Genomic DNA, 17,276 nt, shown 5'->3' with positions numbered 1-17,276 from the left:
CTGACTTTTTGGTAGCCTTGTCTCAGGTCCTTGATTTTCACGCGGCACTGCGTTGTATCCCGGCTGTATCCTCTGAGTGCCATGGCTTTGGAGACCTTCTCGTAGGTCTTTGCATTCCGTTTGTTGGAGCGCAGCTCCGAAAGCACAGACTCATCGCCCCACACAGCGATCAGATCCAGGACTTCACGGTCTGTCCATGCTGGGGACCTCTTTCTATTCTGGGATTGCATGGACTCCTCTGCTGGAGAGCTCTGCATCGTTGCAGGTGCTGCTGAGCTCGCCCCGATGTCCAACCAGGACATCAGATTCAAAGTGCCCAGACAGGAAAAGGAATTCAAATTTTCCCGGGTCGTTTCCTGTGTGGCTGGTCAGAGAATCCAAGCTTGGACTGCTGTCCAGAGCGTCAACAGAGTGGTGCACTGTGGGATAGCTCCCGGAGCTAGTAAGTTCGATTTGCATCCACACCTAGCCTAATTCGACATAGCCATGTCGAATTTAGCGCTACTCCTCTCATCGGGGTGGAGTACCGAATTCGAACTAAAGAGCCCTCTAGGTCGAATTAAACGGCTTCCTGGTGTGGACGGTTGAGCGGTTAATTCGAATTAACGCTGCTATATTCGATTTAAAGTCCTAGTGTAGACCAGGCCTGAGATTACATCTGAAAATGCCAGCAATAAAAGTTCAGGCCCCAAATATGCAGAAACAAAATCTTACCTAAGAGCGTGTTAATTTTTAGAAAAAAAGGTTGTGATTTTATGTGTTATTATCTACCAAATAACTTGGTTACTATCGAATGAATATTTCATCACTGTAAGAGTAAGAATGTTGTATTTGTAAAGCACTATTTGTCTGAGGTCTCATAGTGCTGCACTGCTGGTTAGTCTATGCTATGCCCAGCATTACCTGATTTTTACGTTCACAGCACACACGGAGAGATAGAAACAAAACATAAATACTGTTCCTGAAAGGCTGCCGTGTCACTCTGCTTTATTTCTAAGAACCCAGAACTCTAACACGCCACAGCCAAATACAGAGAGAGACAAAGCAGGCTGCTCCCTAAGGCAGAGAGGCAGAACCAAACCCACCCTGCTCTAGGCTGGCTTTTTGCAGACTGACTGCAGAGGACCCAGATGTACAATCCCTGCAGAGCCCCTTAGCCTGCAAGCAGGACCAGGAATCCCCTCAGGATTTCAAGTGTCAGCTTGTAATTTTTACACAGTTTTCAAAACATCGCACTAATCATTTAGCAAGGACCCTCTAGCCATCCATTGCTCCAAACCCAGGGAAGCGGAATCTGGAGGAATTATTACTCTGCATCTCGAGGCTCAACTTTTGTTTTTATTAAAATCCTGCATTAACATATTTCGGGCCAGATTCTTTCATATGGCTGAGGAGAGTCGGGGGTGTCAGGAAGCTGGTCACAATTCTCTGATTCTAAGGGCTACTCTGCACTGGCTGCAGTTTGGGGATCACTTAGAGCAACATAGGAAATGCCTGAACTTATGTCAGTGGGGGATAGGAGTGGCATAATGGAGCTGCACCCGACCCCCCAACATGTCCCCTCCCATTAATTAACCATGTTCAGTAACCAGGCTAAAGCTTGGGCTCTCACTAGTTTAATAATAAAGCATAAAGCAGCCACATCTCCCTGTATATTTCCCTGTGAGATTCTTTTAACTGTCACAGTGTCCTGCCTTTATTCCGGACATGTTTGCTCCTAAGTCAATGGCACTTTCTCTTGCAGAGCTGTTTTTTCCGCGAGTCAGTCCCTGGATGGTGGCTCTGGGTGTGATCCTGATTCTCCTGGCTGTTCTCCTTCCCGTGGCCAGTTACTGCTTCTGGAGGCAACACAGAGCAAAAGGTTAAGTAACAAGAGGCGGGAACTTTGAGAGAGAGAGAGAGAGAGATTAACAAATTTATTTGGGCATAAGTGGCTAGAACCCACTTCATCAGATGCATGGCGTGAAAATACAGGAGCAGGTATAAATACACAGCACATGAAAAGATGGCAGTTGCCTTACCAAGTTGGGTGGGCGGGGGAGAGGGGATGGTCAATCTAACGAGACAATTCAATTAACAGTAGGATACCAAGAGAGGAAAAATCACTTTTGTAGTGGTAATGAGAGTAGCCCATTTCAAACAGTTGACAAGAAGGTGTGAGTAACAGTAGGGGGAAATTAGTATGGGGGAAATTAGGTTTTGTAATGACCAATCCACTCTCAGTCTTTATTCAGGCCTAATCTGATGGTGTCCAGTTTGCAAATTAATTCCAGTTCTGCAGTTTCATGTTGCAGTCTGTTTTTGAAGTTTATTTGTTGTAGAATTGCCACTTTGATGTCTGTTATTGAGTGACCAGAGAGATTGAAGTGTTCTCCTATTGGTTTTTGAATGTTATAATTCCTGATGTCAGATTTGTGTCCATTTATAAATAAATGAATAAATGCCTCCTACACCAAAACTCCATCCTGGAACCTGCACCCCGAACCTCCTCCTGCACCCCAACCCCCTGTCCCATCCGTGGCCCCACCCCAGGGCCCAGACCCCCAGCTGGAGCCCACACCCCAACTCCCTGCCCAGCCCTCAGCCACCTCCTGCACTCCAAACCCCTTTGCCCCAGCCTGGAGCCCTCTCCTGCACCCAAAACCCCTCATCCCAAGCCCAGACTTCCAGACAGAGCCCTCACCTCCTCCCACACCTCAACCCCCTGCCCCAACCTGGAGCCCCATCCCACACTCTGAGCCCCTCATTTCTGGCACCACTCCAGAGCCTAGGGGAATCCCCGAGCCTCTGCGCCCCACCCCCTGCCTGTGGGGCTGTGTGGCCCCCGACTATTTTTTTCTGTGGGTCAGCGGCCCCTGATAGAAAAAGGTTCCCCAGCCCTGCTTTAACAGATACGTTATGTGGGTTGAGTCCATGTTTAGGTGGCAGGGATTAACTCATTTTGAGTTGTATGTAAAAGTCATGTATGTGCCCAAAGAGAGCTATGCTGGACTCATTTCCAAACACTAAACAATCAGAACCATTAACTGTCACTGTCTTGTTCCCTGGACTTTCAGAGAATTCTCCGCACTAGCTGCCATGGTGAGCTGTGGCTAGGATGCTGTAATAACACAAACACACTCAGGATTTGCATGGCTGGTCTGACACGCTGCTCACACTGGGCACAAGATGCTCTAGCTCAGGCTGTGCTCAGCAGTGATAATAACCTGAGCATCCAGCTTAGGAAGGGCACGTCCACCCCATCCTTTGCTGGGACACCCACTATCTACCAAGCCCCTAGGGGGAGCTCTTCCCTGTTATCCCTAGGACCAAGGGGCAGACACCACCCACAAGATCAGGATCTGGCCTAGGATGGAGCCAACAAGATCCTGTTCCTTATCCAGCCCAGGTCAGAGTCCCATTCCCATCGCTCTCTTCCCTCCCCCATCCCCACAGTCGGGAGCTGGGGCCATTCAAGGGATGGGCACAGAGGGCACCTGCCAAGGAACTCAATAAACAGAGACCTTCCTTCCCACAACAGCCATATCTGATGTGAGTGGGTCTAGGACTCAAGCAGCAGGGTCGGCTGCTACGACCCATAGAGGCCACAGCCTGTGGGGACAGGTTGAACCATCCATCGCTGCAGTCCAGTCCCAGGCAGCAGGGACGCAGAGGGCAGAGTCCTCCACAGACAGACCTATCTGTGTGACCCATTTGTCCAGCTCTTTGTTTCTCCGTCTCATAACTACAGCGGAGCTGCGTTAAACAGTAATAGGAACTTCACCCTACACGTGATGGAATGAAATCCAACCTCTCGCCCTTTTCTCTCTCTGTGTCGCACTCACACAGATGAGCTGCGAAGGGGAAGAGGCCTGAGCAGCTCTGTCTAGCAGCCCACATGGGCCAGGCTCATGGCTGGAGACTATAAGACTTGTCCAGTATTTAACAGGATCTCTCACTTGGGATCCCCCCTTCCACAGCCATGTAAAGAGGGAAGGGGCAGGATTTCACCCTCAGTGACCATGTGCTGTGTGTTTATGTGTGTGCGTTTGCTCTCATTTCCAGGAGGCATTTCCTATTGGGGGAGGGGAGGGAAAGGGAAATGTATCTCCTCTTTCCCTTCCTGTTTTAGCATAAAAGTATTTGAATGGAGGGAATTGAATTCACTGTTCCTCACCCCAGCAACCTTTGATGACAGGTAGCTGCCCCACTGCCTTCTGCCCCAGTATCTGCCATTGCCCCACTGCCCCGCTCCCTCCTCAGTATCAGTCCTTGCATCCAACTGTGCGGGAGAAGCACAGAAGTTGGATGTTTCTGTTAAAATGATCAGCATTGAGGTAATTGCAAATGGTGACAATTAAATTGTCATTGATCAGGCTTTAATGTCACCATCCCAACGCCACTGGATGAGTGTGAGCAGCAAACAGCGCTGCCTGCAGACTCAGGCAGATCTCAGTGGGCTGGAGCACTGCTTACACCCAGGTCACTTGCTCAATGCTACCTTCATACCCAGAAAGGCTGGACACCTTTTAATAAATGGAGCATGAGATTTTCACCCATCCTTCAACCCCTTTATTGTCAGTAAAAGGACCAAAACAGTGTAAATGGGCTCCAGAAGACCTGGATCCAGCTGAGGGAGGATTCCTCCAGTGCAGGCAGAGCAGTGAACAGCTGCGGGCTGCCCTCTGAGGACCCACTCACAAGCCCTATTGTAGGGGTGTAGGGAAGATGGGGCTGGGAACAAGAGGGGGGTGTTGGGGCAGGGCCACAGCGCACGGTGCTGCAGAGATCCTGGGCCGTGCTGCTGCCCATATGCCCAGGTCGCTGCTGTAACTAAAGGCACAAGCTAAGCCAGAAAAACTCACTCTTATTATGGAATAAGTTTATTTCATATGGAGCATTGCGCTGGTATAACATGAGTGGTTTAAATGCCCAACTTATTTTATACAGGTGTTACTTTGCCCTGCAGACAAGCCCTGAGTTACAGCGGGGGCTGCTTTGGCATCCAGAGCACCCAGGTCAGGAGGATACGGGGCAGCGCTTAAAGCTGCCTGAGCCCTCAAGTGCCCCTGGGCTGCAGGTTCTGAGCACAGAATCTCACCCTGAGAGTTTAGATCACATTGAGCAGAGCTCTTCACAGAGGTGTCCACAGGGCTGCCCAGGTCTTTTTCCTGAGTATTTTAAAGCCAGTAACCTGCATGCGCAGGTCTGATTATCCTTGTAATGTGCGTTACCTCACATTGATCAACACTGAATTTCATCAGCCATCAGGTTATCCAAGCTTGGTGCTTCTGAAATAACTCAGACTTCTTTGGTAACCTAAATCATTGGGTGTGAGCTGCACATTTTGCCACTTTAGGGCTTATCCTTTGTTCTGTGTCACTGATAAATAGATCAGGGGCTCTCAAACTTCATTGCACCGCGACCCCCGTCTGACAACAACAATTACTACACGACCCCAGGACGGGAGACCGAAGTTTGAGCCTGCCCGAGTCCTGCTCCCTGGGTGGGGGGCGGGGGCAGGGCCAAAGCTGAATCCCAAGGGCTTCCATCCCAGACAGGGGGCCTGTAATCTGAACCCCAGTGCCCAGGGCTGAAGCCCTCGGGCTTCAGCTTCAGCCCCAGGTGGTGGGACTCGGGCTTCGGGCCCAGGCCCCAGCAAGTCTAAGCCACCCCTGGCAACTCCATTAAAACAGGGTCACAACCCACTTTGGGGTCTTGACCCACAGTTTGAGAACCACTGAAATAGACTAAACACCCGTCCTAATACCCAACTTTGAGGAACCCCACTGCTAATCTTTTTCCATATGAAAATCGACCATTTATTCCTGCTCTTTGTTTTCTCTCATTTAACTGGTTTCTGATCCAGGACAATACTTTACCCCTCACCCCATGATGACTTAGGCTATTTCTGCACTACAGAGCTTCTAACACTACAGCTGTACTGATGCAGCCGGGCCACTGTAAGATCTCTAGGGGAGCCACTCTGCGCCAACAGGAGAGTGTTCTCCCATCGGCATAATGATTCACCTCCTGCGGGCGGTGGTAGCTATGTGGGCAGGAGAGTTTCTCCCACTGACATAGCTGTGCACACCAACACTTATGCCAGTTTAATTTATGTTGCTCAGGGGGTGGAATAGTCACACCTCTGAGTGACATAAGTTTCGCAGCCATAAGTGGTAGTGTAGACAGCCTTAGTTTCCTTAAAAACTTTTTGTGAGGAACTTTTTCAAAGGCTTTCACAGTCCACATCAATTATGCCATTGGGTTCTCCTTTGTGCCATACTATACTGACATACTCACTGGCATTTAATTAATTAGTGAGACACAAGCCTAGTCTACTCTAGGAATTTATACTGGTGTAGCTACATTTTTCTGGAGTGTGAATCCACACCCCTGAGAGATGTAGTTTATATTTACCAAGCTAACCTCTGGTGTAGACAGTGCTAGGTCGACGGAAGAATCAACTTAGCTACTGACTCTGGGGGAGGTGGGTCACCTATGACAATGGGAGAATCCCTCCCCTCAGCACAGGTAGTGTCTATGCTGAAGCCCCCCAGCAGCAGTGGTGCAGCTACACTGCTGTAGGGGTTTAAGTGTAGACATACCCTCAGCTTTCTTTTCCAGCTGTGCTGGTTGGACTTTTTCCCGTCATTCTCATACAGTGGATTTAGAATTCTGGTTTAGTTCTTGTTTCAGCCAGTTTGCCAGGCGCTGACGTAAGGCTCACTGGGCTGTAACTCTCAGAATTACTCCGGCCAAATTTTTAAAGCTGGGGACAACATTCCCAGTCTTCTGGATCTCCAAGAGTGTAGCTGATTTAATGAGAGATGCGTATTATCGTTAGCAGCTCAGCCATATTGTCTGATGTCATTTCAGATCTCTTGGGCATTTGCCACCTGGCAGGGATCTATGCTGCTCTTGGTGGCTGCTGGCTCTTTAATTTATCAGTTGTTCCAATATCTCCTCTTCACACCTCAATCCCTGATATTCATTTCCTGAACAGAGCAGCTCCAGGGCAAGTCTCTCTCCAGCAACCTCGGTGGTAGAAACTGATGCAAAGAAACCAGTCAGTCTCTCAGCATTGTCCTTACCCTCCTGAGTTGCTCCCTTTCTCCCCTGTGGATCCAGGGGACCCATTGATTCTCTCACAGACTTCCTGATACTGATGGACTGAAATAATTCCCTGGTATTTGTTTTATCTCTCTGGACGTTCACTCTCCTAATTCCATTTTAGCCTCCTAATTCCCATCATGCACTTCACCCGATGTACTGCATGCTCCTTTCTACTGGCTTCACAGGGTTAATATTTTCCATTTGCTGAGGGATCCCTGTTTGGCTCTACCACCTCCTGCACCTGGCCGGGTGGGGTTACAATATTTCTCCCCTTGCTAATTCCTTTGCTGCTCAGGAGGTGCCAGGCTCTGGTTGCTGATGTAGCCTCCAGGCTGAGTCTAAGGATTTTAACTTCCCTGCTTTAAAGTCTTTTTGACTCACTTCTCCTCTGCAAGATAATGTGATATTAGGGTGACCAGACAGTAAGTGTGAAAAATCGGGATAGGGGATGAGGGGTAATAGGCACCTGTATAAGACAAAGCCCCAAATATCGGGACTGTCCCTATAAAATCGGGACATCTGGTCACTTTATGTGGTATTGACTCATTTCTCTTTGTTTTATTTTTAGACAAACTCCAGGCTGAGCTCAGTAAGTTCCATTCCCCCCAGTATCACCCTGTGTGACATTGTCTCCTGCTCAGCGTGTCGGTGTTCAGGGGCGTTCTCACCCCTCTGTCTGTGTTTGGTTGCAGGGTGGAGACGCGCCCAGATCTACGCAGGTACTGTACATACCACTGATGTTTTATCCATGGTAACACCCACCTCCCGCCGGGAGCTCTCTGCTCCTTTCCCTGCACAGAGCATTTTCCTATGACATTCAATAGGCTGGAAACAGCAATGTCACTGGGTGGATGGAAAGGGGCAGGTGACACCCCAGGTTCGTTGCAGAGCAGGGACCTGCTCCCTTTGGGAAAGGGCTGATTGGTGAGGGAATACTGCCCCTGGTGTCACCTTTCCAGGGCGCTACCTGGGCTCTGCAGGATGGACATTCTTATCTGGCCATCATTTGCACTGAACTGCTCAGCTCTCTTCCCAGCAGCAGGGTTTCTATACTCAGACCGAGCTTTAGCCCACAATTTCAGTGTCCTATGGATCTTGAGGGGGGAAGGCCCTGTCCCCACTGCAAGGGCAGGCAGGATTTTATAACCAGCTTGTGATGCTCCCCTGACCCAGTTGCAACAAATTGTGCCCCTGCGGCAACTTTTCAGCCTCACAGCGGTGGCTGAGGGGTGTGTGTGTGTTTGTACCCAGTATGGTGCCTGACTGTTTGTGTGCCCTGGTGCATGCTGGGAGAGTCTGGGCAGCTCCAGCAGGGATCAGAGAGCCCAGGGGCCATGCACACACACTGCAGCACCACTGGCCCAGGGGTCCATGCTCTCCAGGGTAACCTACCACACAGAGCTGGGAGGGAGGGGGGCACCCAGGGCAGTTACACAAACACCGCTGGGGGTCCTGTTAGGGTCGCCACCTCTGAGGTGCAACAAAACAGGAAATCTGCCTGCTTCCTGTACACCACCTGTCCCCTCACCCGGGCACTGTCTCCCCCTTCGAATCCCAGGAGAGGGCACCAGCCCCCAGAGGCTCCTGCTCCTGGACTGCCCCAAGTACCAACCTCACCCAGCGGGACATGGCACCAAATCTACCCTGCTGCCCCCAGCGGTGACCCCCACAGCTGGTACCTGCACAGTGGTGACTGGGCCCTGCTGGCCCTGAGCTCCTGATCTCACTCACTGCTCCAAGATGCCCCATCTCTGCCTCTCCCAGGCACTCTGGACCCAGAGCTCCCTTTGCGTAGGCACCACCACCCCGCAGCTCCCCCGCTACGGCCACTGACACACCTGGGACTTGTCACGTCCTGGGCAGACTCACAGATTTCCCAGGAGAGTGACATGGACAAAGGGACAATCCTGGGGAAACCTGCACAGGTCGGGTTGCCAACTTTCTAATCTACCAAAACCAAACACTCCTGCCCCGCCCCTGCCCTGAGGCCCTGCCCCTGCCCTGAGGCCCTGCCCCTGCCCTTCCTCTTCTCCGAGGCCTGGCCCCCACTCACTCTATCCTCCCGTCACACACTCTCCCCCACCCTCAGTCACTTTCACTGGGCTGGGGCAGGGGTATGGGGTATGGAAGGAGGGGTTAGGGCTCTGGGGAGGGGCCAGGAATGAGGGGTTTGGGGTGAAGGAGGGGGCTCTGGGTTGGGGCAGGGGGTTGGGGTGTTGGTGGGAGTGAGTGGTGCGGGCTCCAGGAGGGAGCTTGGGTGTGGGAGGGGACTCCAGGCTGAGGCAGGGGGTTGGGGTGTGGGAGGTGATGAGGACTCAGGCTGGGGGTGTGGGCTCTGGTGTGAGGCTGGGGATGAGGGGTTTGGGTGAAGGAAGGGGCTCTGGGTTGTGGCGGGGGGTTGGGAGGGGTGAGGGGTGCGGGCTCTGGGAGGGAGCTTGGGTGCAGGTGGGGACTCCGGGCTGGGGCAGGGTGTGGGAGGGGGTGCATGAGGGGATTCAGGGTCCAAGCAGCACTTACCACGGCTCCCAGGAAGTGTCCACCAGGTCCCTGCTGCACATAGGTGCATGGGTGGCCAGGGACGCTCTGCGTGCCGCCCTCGCACCTGCAGACGCTGCCCCTGCAGCTCCCACTGGTCGCAATTCCCGGCCAATGGGAGCTGCAGAGTTAGCACTTGGGGCAGGGGCAGCACAAGGTGCCTCCCTGGCCGCCCATGTGCCTAGGGGCTACAAGGATCTGGCGGCCTCTTTCAGGAGCCACACGGAGCTAGGGCAGGCAAGGAGCCTGCCTTAGCCCTGGGCCCCTGCTGCGCCACTGACCAGACTTTTAATGTACCAGTCGGTGGTGCCAACTGGAGCCACCAGGGTCCCTTTTCAACCAGGTGTTCCAATAAAAAAACGGACACTTGGCATCTCTACGGACAGGTGCCAACCCGAGGTCCTGTCCACACGGCCCAGTAACACCCTGCTGAGCTGGGTACAGGCAGCCACATACCAGCCCAGGCTCCTGGCAGGGACGCTGAGCTGCCAAATGGTCACTAACAGTGTTAAATCTGTCACGTGCCACTCACCACGCCCTGGGCCCAGCTCCAGAACAGCTGTAACCTAGACTCATGGCAATGCAGGTCTGGAAGGGACCTCGAGAGATTACCTTGTCCAGCTCCCTGCACTGGGGCATGGCCTAGACTATCCCTGGCAGGGATTTGTCCAATCAGTTCTTACAAACCTCCAGTGACGGGGATCCCACAACCTCCCTTGGAGCCAGGTCCAGAGCTTCACTGCCCTGAGAATTAGAAAGTGTTTCCTCATCTCCAGCCTCAACCTCCCTTGCTGCAGATTGCGCCCATTGCTCCTTGGACAGGCCCTCGCCCTGCCCGCTGGGGGCACTGGGGGTGTCACCAAGTGTGAGCATTGTTGGTATTGCACTGTGGGGGGAAGGGGAACCAGCTGGCTCAGGGGGGCAGTGAGGGCAGCTGGGGCCTTTCACTCCCCAGTCACTGATCCCAGCCCAGGCTCAGAGTCTGGTTCCCAGCAGACAGGAGCTCACATCATAACTCACCTTAACAGCAGCCTCACCAGCCACCTCCACAGAGAGGCCAAGGCCTGAACGGGCTGCAGGGATGATTCCTCACCAGGGAGAGGCTCCGGCAGATGTCAGGGCTGAGCCACGTTGGCAGGACAGTGGGGGGCTGACACGGCCTCTGTCTCCTTATACCCTCAATACACAGAGCTCCAGCAGCCGGGGTGTAAACCCCACTCGTACCCACAGCACTGAACTCACTGACACTGCCCCAAGGCTCCTCTCCTCCTGGGGTGAGAGCGAGTGAGTAAGGGGCACTGGAAGAGGGGGGCCAGGGGCCATGGCCCCATCACTTTTACCAATGGGAGGGCTGTTCCCTCCCACTTTTTAACCAGCTGTAAGGGTTAGGGAGGATGGGGGAGGGGGCCGAGAGGAGAGACCAGGGGGTCAGGGTGTTGGGGAAGAGGTGGGGTGAAGGCAGGGGCTCAGGAAGAAGGGGCAGTGTGAGAGCGAGGGTTCAGGGGTGCGGGGACAGGAGCTCAGGGAGAAGGGCTGGCACGAGTGGGTGATCCCTCTACTTTTAGGGAGCTTCCATCACTCCTGGGCAGAGCAACATCCCGGATCCTGATCCACGGGCACATCTGTGTATTTGCCAGGTGCACAGAGCTCTCTGTGTGGAGACACTTTCACGCTCACCCAGGAACCTGTGCTGGGAGGCCCCACTGCCCAGGAGGCCGAGGGCTCTCACTCCCCTGACCTGGGGGTGAAGGGAGGGGCCCTGAGGCTGCTGTTCCCCATCCCAGGAAGGGGGTGAAGGGGATGTGGACACAGACAATGTCTCCTCTTGCACTGTGAGGGGCAGACCTGGCTCCACCCTGGGCTTCAGAGCCTGAGTTCCAGCCAGAACCTGAAAATCTTTGTGGCTATTTTGAATTCCAAAGAGGGAGCCCCGTAAGCCTGAATCTGTCCACCCTGTTCCAAGACTCGCTGCTGCAGGCTGTGTAGAAGGACCCAAAGTGTCTCCAGAGTCTGGGTGTGAAAGTTCCCAGCATGTCTGACCCAGGGCTGGTTAATGGGAGCGAGGGGGGTGGCTGGCACAGTCGTTAGATGGAGATACCTGAGCTCCTGGGGCTCTGAGATGGTCTCTGTGACTGTTATCCGCTCTGGGAGATGCCAACGTCCATGGTACAAATGGCTCTGGGCAGAGAGTTCAGACTGGAGCCGAGTCTCTATTTTCAGCCTGATTTACGGGGCTGAGATCAGGGGCCCAGGAGGCATTTGTCTGCAAAGGGCAAATTAACCCGCAGCTCTGGAGTGTTTCACAGCTGATGTCCTGAGCCTGGCCTGCCTGTACCTGCGTTTCTGGGGATGTTGACAGTCTCTCATTGCAGGTCACTGGGATTGGGGCTCCTAAATTGCTCAGACAGGTTTGCAGTGGAGCTGGGTAAAATGTTTTGGACAAATTGTTTATTTGCTGCAAAATTATATTTTGAGTCAAAAGAAACTATTCGCGACTCCATGTCGGGTTTGCTGACTGGTTTCATTTAAGAGAAAAAGGTGCCGCCGCTTCCCTTGTAGCCTTTAGCCCAGTGGCTGGGCCCTCAGCTGGGAGCCCCAGGTTCAGTCCCCCCGTGTGATGCCATGAGAGCTTGAACCGCTGGGCTCCAGGTGTCTGATGACGTCCCCCTGTGTCTGAACACTGCCATGGGCACTGGGCCAGAGCGTGGGAGAGAGAATGACTCTGCAGCCCAGTGGGTCAGGCCCCCACCTGGGAGCCCAGAGTCCAGCTCCCCTGCTCCAGTGACCCTGTAATTATTGATCCATAACCCCAGTGACGGGGAGGGGCCTGGCACAGCAGTGTCTCAGCCATGTCTGCCAGGGTTTCCTTGCACTGATGTAGCTGCACCGGTGCAAACCCCTAGTGCAGACGCGCTGTGCAGGTGTGAACTGGGACTGGTCCCCAGTGCAGCTTCTCCCAGATGGAGGGGGCAGTAAGTGAGGAAATGCCTCCTCCCCTCCCACTGCCCTGGCCTCATTAGCAACGGCCCATTAGTGCACATTTATACCCCCCCGCCAAAATCTTCCACTGCAATGCCTCCCAAGTGAGCCCAATGCAGACAACTGCCCCCGTGGGGGTAGGGCTCGGCCCGGCGAGGGGAGGGCCTGGCTGTGGGGTTTCCCTGGCTGGAAGGTGGGGCCCGTGGGGCCTGCCAGCATGGAGAGTCCCAGCTGCTCCTCCTAGAGCAGGGCAGCACCCCCAGTGTGTGTGGGGACAGCACTGACCTGCTCTGAGCGAGAAACCAACCACACATGGCCCCAAAGCAACAGAGATTCCCTGGGGCCTGCCTCTCCCTCACCCACCTCTGGCTCCTGCCCCTCCCTTCCCCTTCCCCCACCCCTGTGAGGGACCCTTGACCCTAGTCTATTCTGACCCCTCACCAACATCCCTCCCTCTCTTCTCACTCCCTTTCTGCTCCCCTGGGCCCCTGCCCCTCTACTCCCACTTTGCCTCCCTGGCACATGCCCCTGCCCTCCACCCATCTCTGCCCCACTGGAACAGCCCATCCCTTCTCCCCCTGCCATCCTGACACCTGCCCCTCTCCCCACCCTCTCTGACCCCTGGAACCCGCCCTTTCCCTTGTCCCCCTGTGCTCACCCCTCCTCTAGCCCCACTCTGACCCCCTGGCACCTGCCTCTCCCCAATCCCCTCTCCTAACACCTCCCTCTGCCCACCTGCCCTGCCTCTAACCCCTCTCTGCCCCCTGGTGCTTCTCCCTCCCCTCCTCTGCCCTCCCTGTGCCTGCCCTTCTGCTCAACCCCCTCAATCCCCTGGCACCTGCCCTCTCCCCTCCCCCCGCACCCTCCTGCTGCCTGCCCCTTCCCTCCTCCTGCCCCCCAACACCTGACCCTGCCCTTGGCCCCTTCCTTCCCAGTGCCCATCCCCCTCCCCACCCTCTGCCCCAAGTCCCAGCTCTACCCTGGCACCATCTGCCTCCCTGGTGCAAGTCCCTTCCCTCACCCCCCTTTGGGACCCCTGGTCTCAGCCCTTCCCCTCACCTCAGCACTGCCCCACCCCTCCCCTCCCCCTCTCCTAACCTCTGGGCCCCACCCTCCCTTCATCCTCCCTCTGCCCCCCTGGTGCCCACATCTCCCTGCACACGCCTCTGCCCCCCTAGGGCCTGCCCTTCTCCACACCCCTCTCTCTGCCCCCTTCTGCTCACCTGCTCCCTCACCCCCCATTCTGCCCCTTTGGCACCAATGCCTGTTCATTCTCTCCCCCCCATGGTTCCACCTCCCCCACTCCTCATCTCACCCCCTGGCAGCTCACCTGCCCCTTGATTTCCCCTGCCCCATTGGAGCTCCCCCATTCCCTCACACCCCTCTGCCCCCTGGTGCCTGCCCCTTTCCTGCCCCCCCCGCAGCCTCCTGGGGTCTGTTCCCTTCTTCTCCCATGGAGCCCAACCCTCCCCTCACCCTTTGTAGCCCCCTGGAACCTGCCCTTCCCTTCACCCCCCTGTCATCCTGGTGCCCCTCCCTTCCCTTATCACCCCATTGCCCTTGTGCCTGCCACACCCCATGTCCCTCCCTCCACCCCCTCTGCTCCTGTCACCTCCCCCTCCCCTTTCCTCTCCCAGCATCAGTCTGTCACCTCCCATCCCTGCCTCCCCTGACACCTTCTCACCCCCAACCCGCTCCTCCTGCCCTTTCCCCCCCATTGTCTCCTCACAGGCAGAGGGGCCCTGACTCCCCTCAGGCAACGACCCCTCCCCCCGCCCCAGTGATTAACAGGGACTCAGGTTAATTTCCCTTTGATCCCAGTGACCAGCCTCTGCCCCCGGCCCTGACTCTGTGACTCTCTCCCCAGTGGACGTGACTCTGGATCCAGACACGGCTCATCCCAAACTCATCCTGTCGGAGGATCGGAAACGTGTGAGACACGGAGACAGACGCCAGGATCTGCCTGACAACCCTGAGAGATTTGATTATTGTCCCTGTGTCCTGGGCGCTGAGGGGTTCGCAGGCGGGAGGCGTTACTGGGAGGTGGAGGTGGGAGACAAGACAAGATGGGACTTGGGGGTTTGTAGGGAATCTGTGAGCAGGAAGGGGTTGGTCACACTCTCACCTGGGGATGGATACTGGGCCGTGTGGCTGAGGGATGGGGGATACAAGGCCCTCACCTCCCCCCCGACCCCCCTCCCCGTGAGCGTCAGGCCCAGCCGGGTGGGGATTTTCCTGGACTATGTGGCGGGCGACGTCTCGTTTTACAATGTGACTGACAGGTCCCATCTCTTCACTTTCACTGGCACCTTCTCCGGGACGCTCCGCCCTTATTTCTATCCTGGTCTCAACGCTGGGGGTACAAACGCGGCTCCCCTGATAATCTGCCCGGTCCCTGCTCAGGCCGGAGGGAATCTCTGTCCCTGACAGTGACCCTGCGGCACAGACTGGCCCCTCCCAGCCCTGCTGCTCTTCCTCCCCCCAGTGGTGGGGGCCAGTTACTGCAGCAACTGGACTTTCTGTGCTGACCGGACGCTGCCAGTTTCCCTTTTCAGCTGGAGCTTCCAGTCGAAAACCGGACACCTGGGAACCCCCAGCCCCCACCTTCCCTGTCCCCTGCCCCAGGGGTAGCAGATGGTGGGGGATGGGGTCATTCACTCCAGTCAGAATTTTCTTTCCCTGTGAAATCTCAGTGTAAAATATGAAAGGAAAAAGATTTTAATTTAGAAAATATTATTGTGACAAGGTGTAAATACAAGAATATTTTAATTTACATTTCAACAGTACTTCAGAAACAAGCATCTAAACATATTTTTAGAAATGGAATTATTTACATTTATTTTTGGATTCTTCCCTCAAATCTATATAATAAATAATAAATACAGATCATGATAAACAATTAGCTTGGCTAATGTTTAAAAACAGTTCAGATGTATTTAACATGGGGAAAGATGCAAAGTGTTTGATTTAATTGGCAGCCATCCGCTCAGGTCCACTTCATTGCAGGGCTTATAAAGTTAAGTCCAATCCAAACAGGACATTTGCCTGGCATGAGATCCTGGGTGAACTCCTGCAAAGCATATGACAGAGACAGCAGGGTGACCAGAACCTTCTGTAACTCCCTGGGTTCTCTGCTGTCTTTCCAATGAAACCAGAGAACGTTACCCAGAGCACTCAAAGGTCTCCTTGGAGATCTAAGAGGGGCCCAAACCAAGCAGGGGAAACAAACTGCTTGAACCAGCGCATGATAATTGAAAGGGCGTCAAACAGTCCCTGATAGGGCCGGCTCTAGGCACCAGCTTATCAAGCAGGTGCTTGGGGCGGCCACTCTGGAGCGGGGCGGCACTGTCAGGTATTTGATGGCAATTCGGCAGACGGTCCCTCACTCCCGCTCGGAGTGAAGGACCTCCTGCTGAATTGCTGCAGATCACGATCACAGCTTTTATTGCGGGCGGGGGGGGGTGCGGTCTTGGGTGGCAAAACCCCTGGAGCCGGCCCTGGTCCCTGAAGAAATCAAACCTATTTTAACCTACAGTCTCTGTTCTAAGAATTGCTGACTTACCCTGCAGGGTGGAAAGAGAACCCAGGTCTCCTGCTTCTTAGCCCAGTGCCATAACCATTAGACCAGGGGTAAGCAACCCATGGCACGTGTGCCAAATGCGGCACGTGAGCTGATTTTCAGTGGCACTCACACTGCCCGGGTCCTGGCCACCGGTCCCGGGAGCTCCACTGCTGTCCTGGGGTCTCAGCCACCGGTCCCCTGCCAGCTGGAGTTCCATGCACCAGCCCCGGTCAGCCCGCTGCCGGCCCCGGGTCCCGGCCACCAGTGTGTGGGGCTCTGCTACCAGCCTGGGGTCCCAGCCACTGGCCCGGGGCTCTGCAGCCGCCCCCAGCTGTGACCCACTGGCCCCAGCCTGGGGCAGTGAGGGGTGCAGACAGGGGCAAGAGGAGGTGCAGCTCAGCACCCTCACCTTAAAAATTGTTCCAGCACCACTGTGCTGGGATATTTTTAAGTCCTGATTTGGTGCTTACATCACTATCACGCCATGTGGAACAGCGCACTGCGCTGGAAGTTGAGATTAGAATGTACAGGCAAGAACTGGAATCAGAATTTTCTGACAGATTTCAAGATTTCCAGTGATCTGGCCCAATGCTTTCTTTTCTAATTAAACCTGAAAAGTTCAACAGAAGCGACTTGGATTTGTCTGTATTTCGGTGGATGGGTGTTGAAGATTTTGAAATGCAGCTCATTCCGTTAAAAAGCTCAGAATTGTGGGCATCAAAGTTTGGAGATCTGCGGAGTGCACTTTAAGCTACCGAGAGAGATCATAGGGCCTCTATTCTGACCTGCTGGATGTCCCTGCCAGTGAAATTTAACTCTTTGAAGAAAATTGCGTTTGCAATGCTTTCAGCATTTGGATCCACATACCTGTGTGAACAGGTATTTTCACACATGAAATCTGTCCTCTGTCCCTCTTGGAGCCAGTTAACAACTGATCACTCAGAAGCATGTGTGCAGCTTAAAGTATCCAAATACGTGCCAGACCTTGGAAAACTCAGCAAAGAAAAGCAAGGGCAAGGATCACACTAAACTGATAAGATCTGCATTTTAATTTAATTTTAAATGAAGCTTCTTAAACATTTTAAAAACCTTATTTACTTTACAT

The 17,276-nt window shown here is 54.2% G+C and overlaps 1 protein-coding gene across 1 annotated transcript in view; it reads left to right on the top strand.

The window, feature by feature from the left end:
- Positions 1-15,080, top strand: part of LOC123345969 (butyrophilin subfamily 1 member A1-like) — a 33,832-nt gene extending 18,752 nt beyond the window's left edge. Inside the window, exons 4-7 of the mRNA XM_044983108.1 lie at positions 1,745-1,861; positions 7,664-7,684; positions 7,788-7,814; positions 14,477-15,080. Of these exons, the coding sequence (XP_044839043.1) occupies positions 1,745-1,861; positions 7,664-7,684; positions 7,788-7,814; positions 14,477-15,036 (725 nt within the window). The 3' untranslated portion in view covers positions 15,037-15,080. The remainder of the gene's footprint in view (positions 1-1,744; positions 1,862-7,663; positions 7,685-7,787; positions 7,815-14,476) is intronic.
- The last annotated feature ends 2,196 nt before the right edge of the window (positions 15,081-17,276 follow it).

The sequence above is a fragment of the Mauremys mutica genome, chromosome 12 (genome assembly GCF_020497125.1).
Source record: "Mauremys mutica isolate MM-2020 ecotype Southern chromosome 12, ASM2049712v1, whole genome shotgun sequence".
Classification (NCBI taxonomy): domain Eukaryota; kingdom Metazoa; phylum Chordata; order Testudines; family Geoemydidae; genus Mauremys; species Mauremys mutica.
The sequence above is the reverse complement of the archived record's forward strand: the minus strand, read 5'-3'. Positions and strand labels throughout refer to the sequence as shown.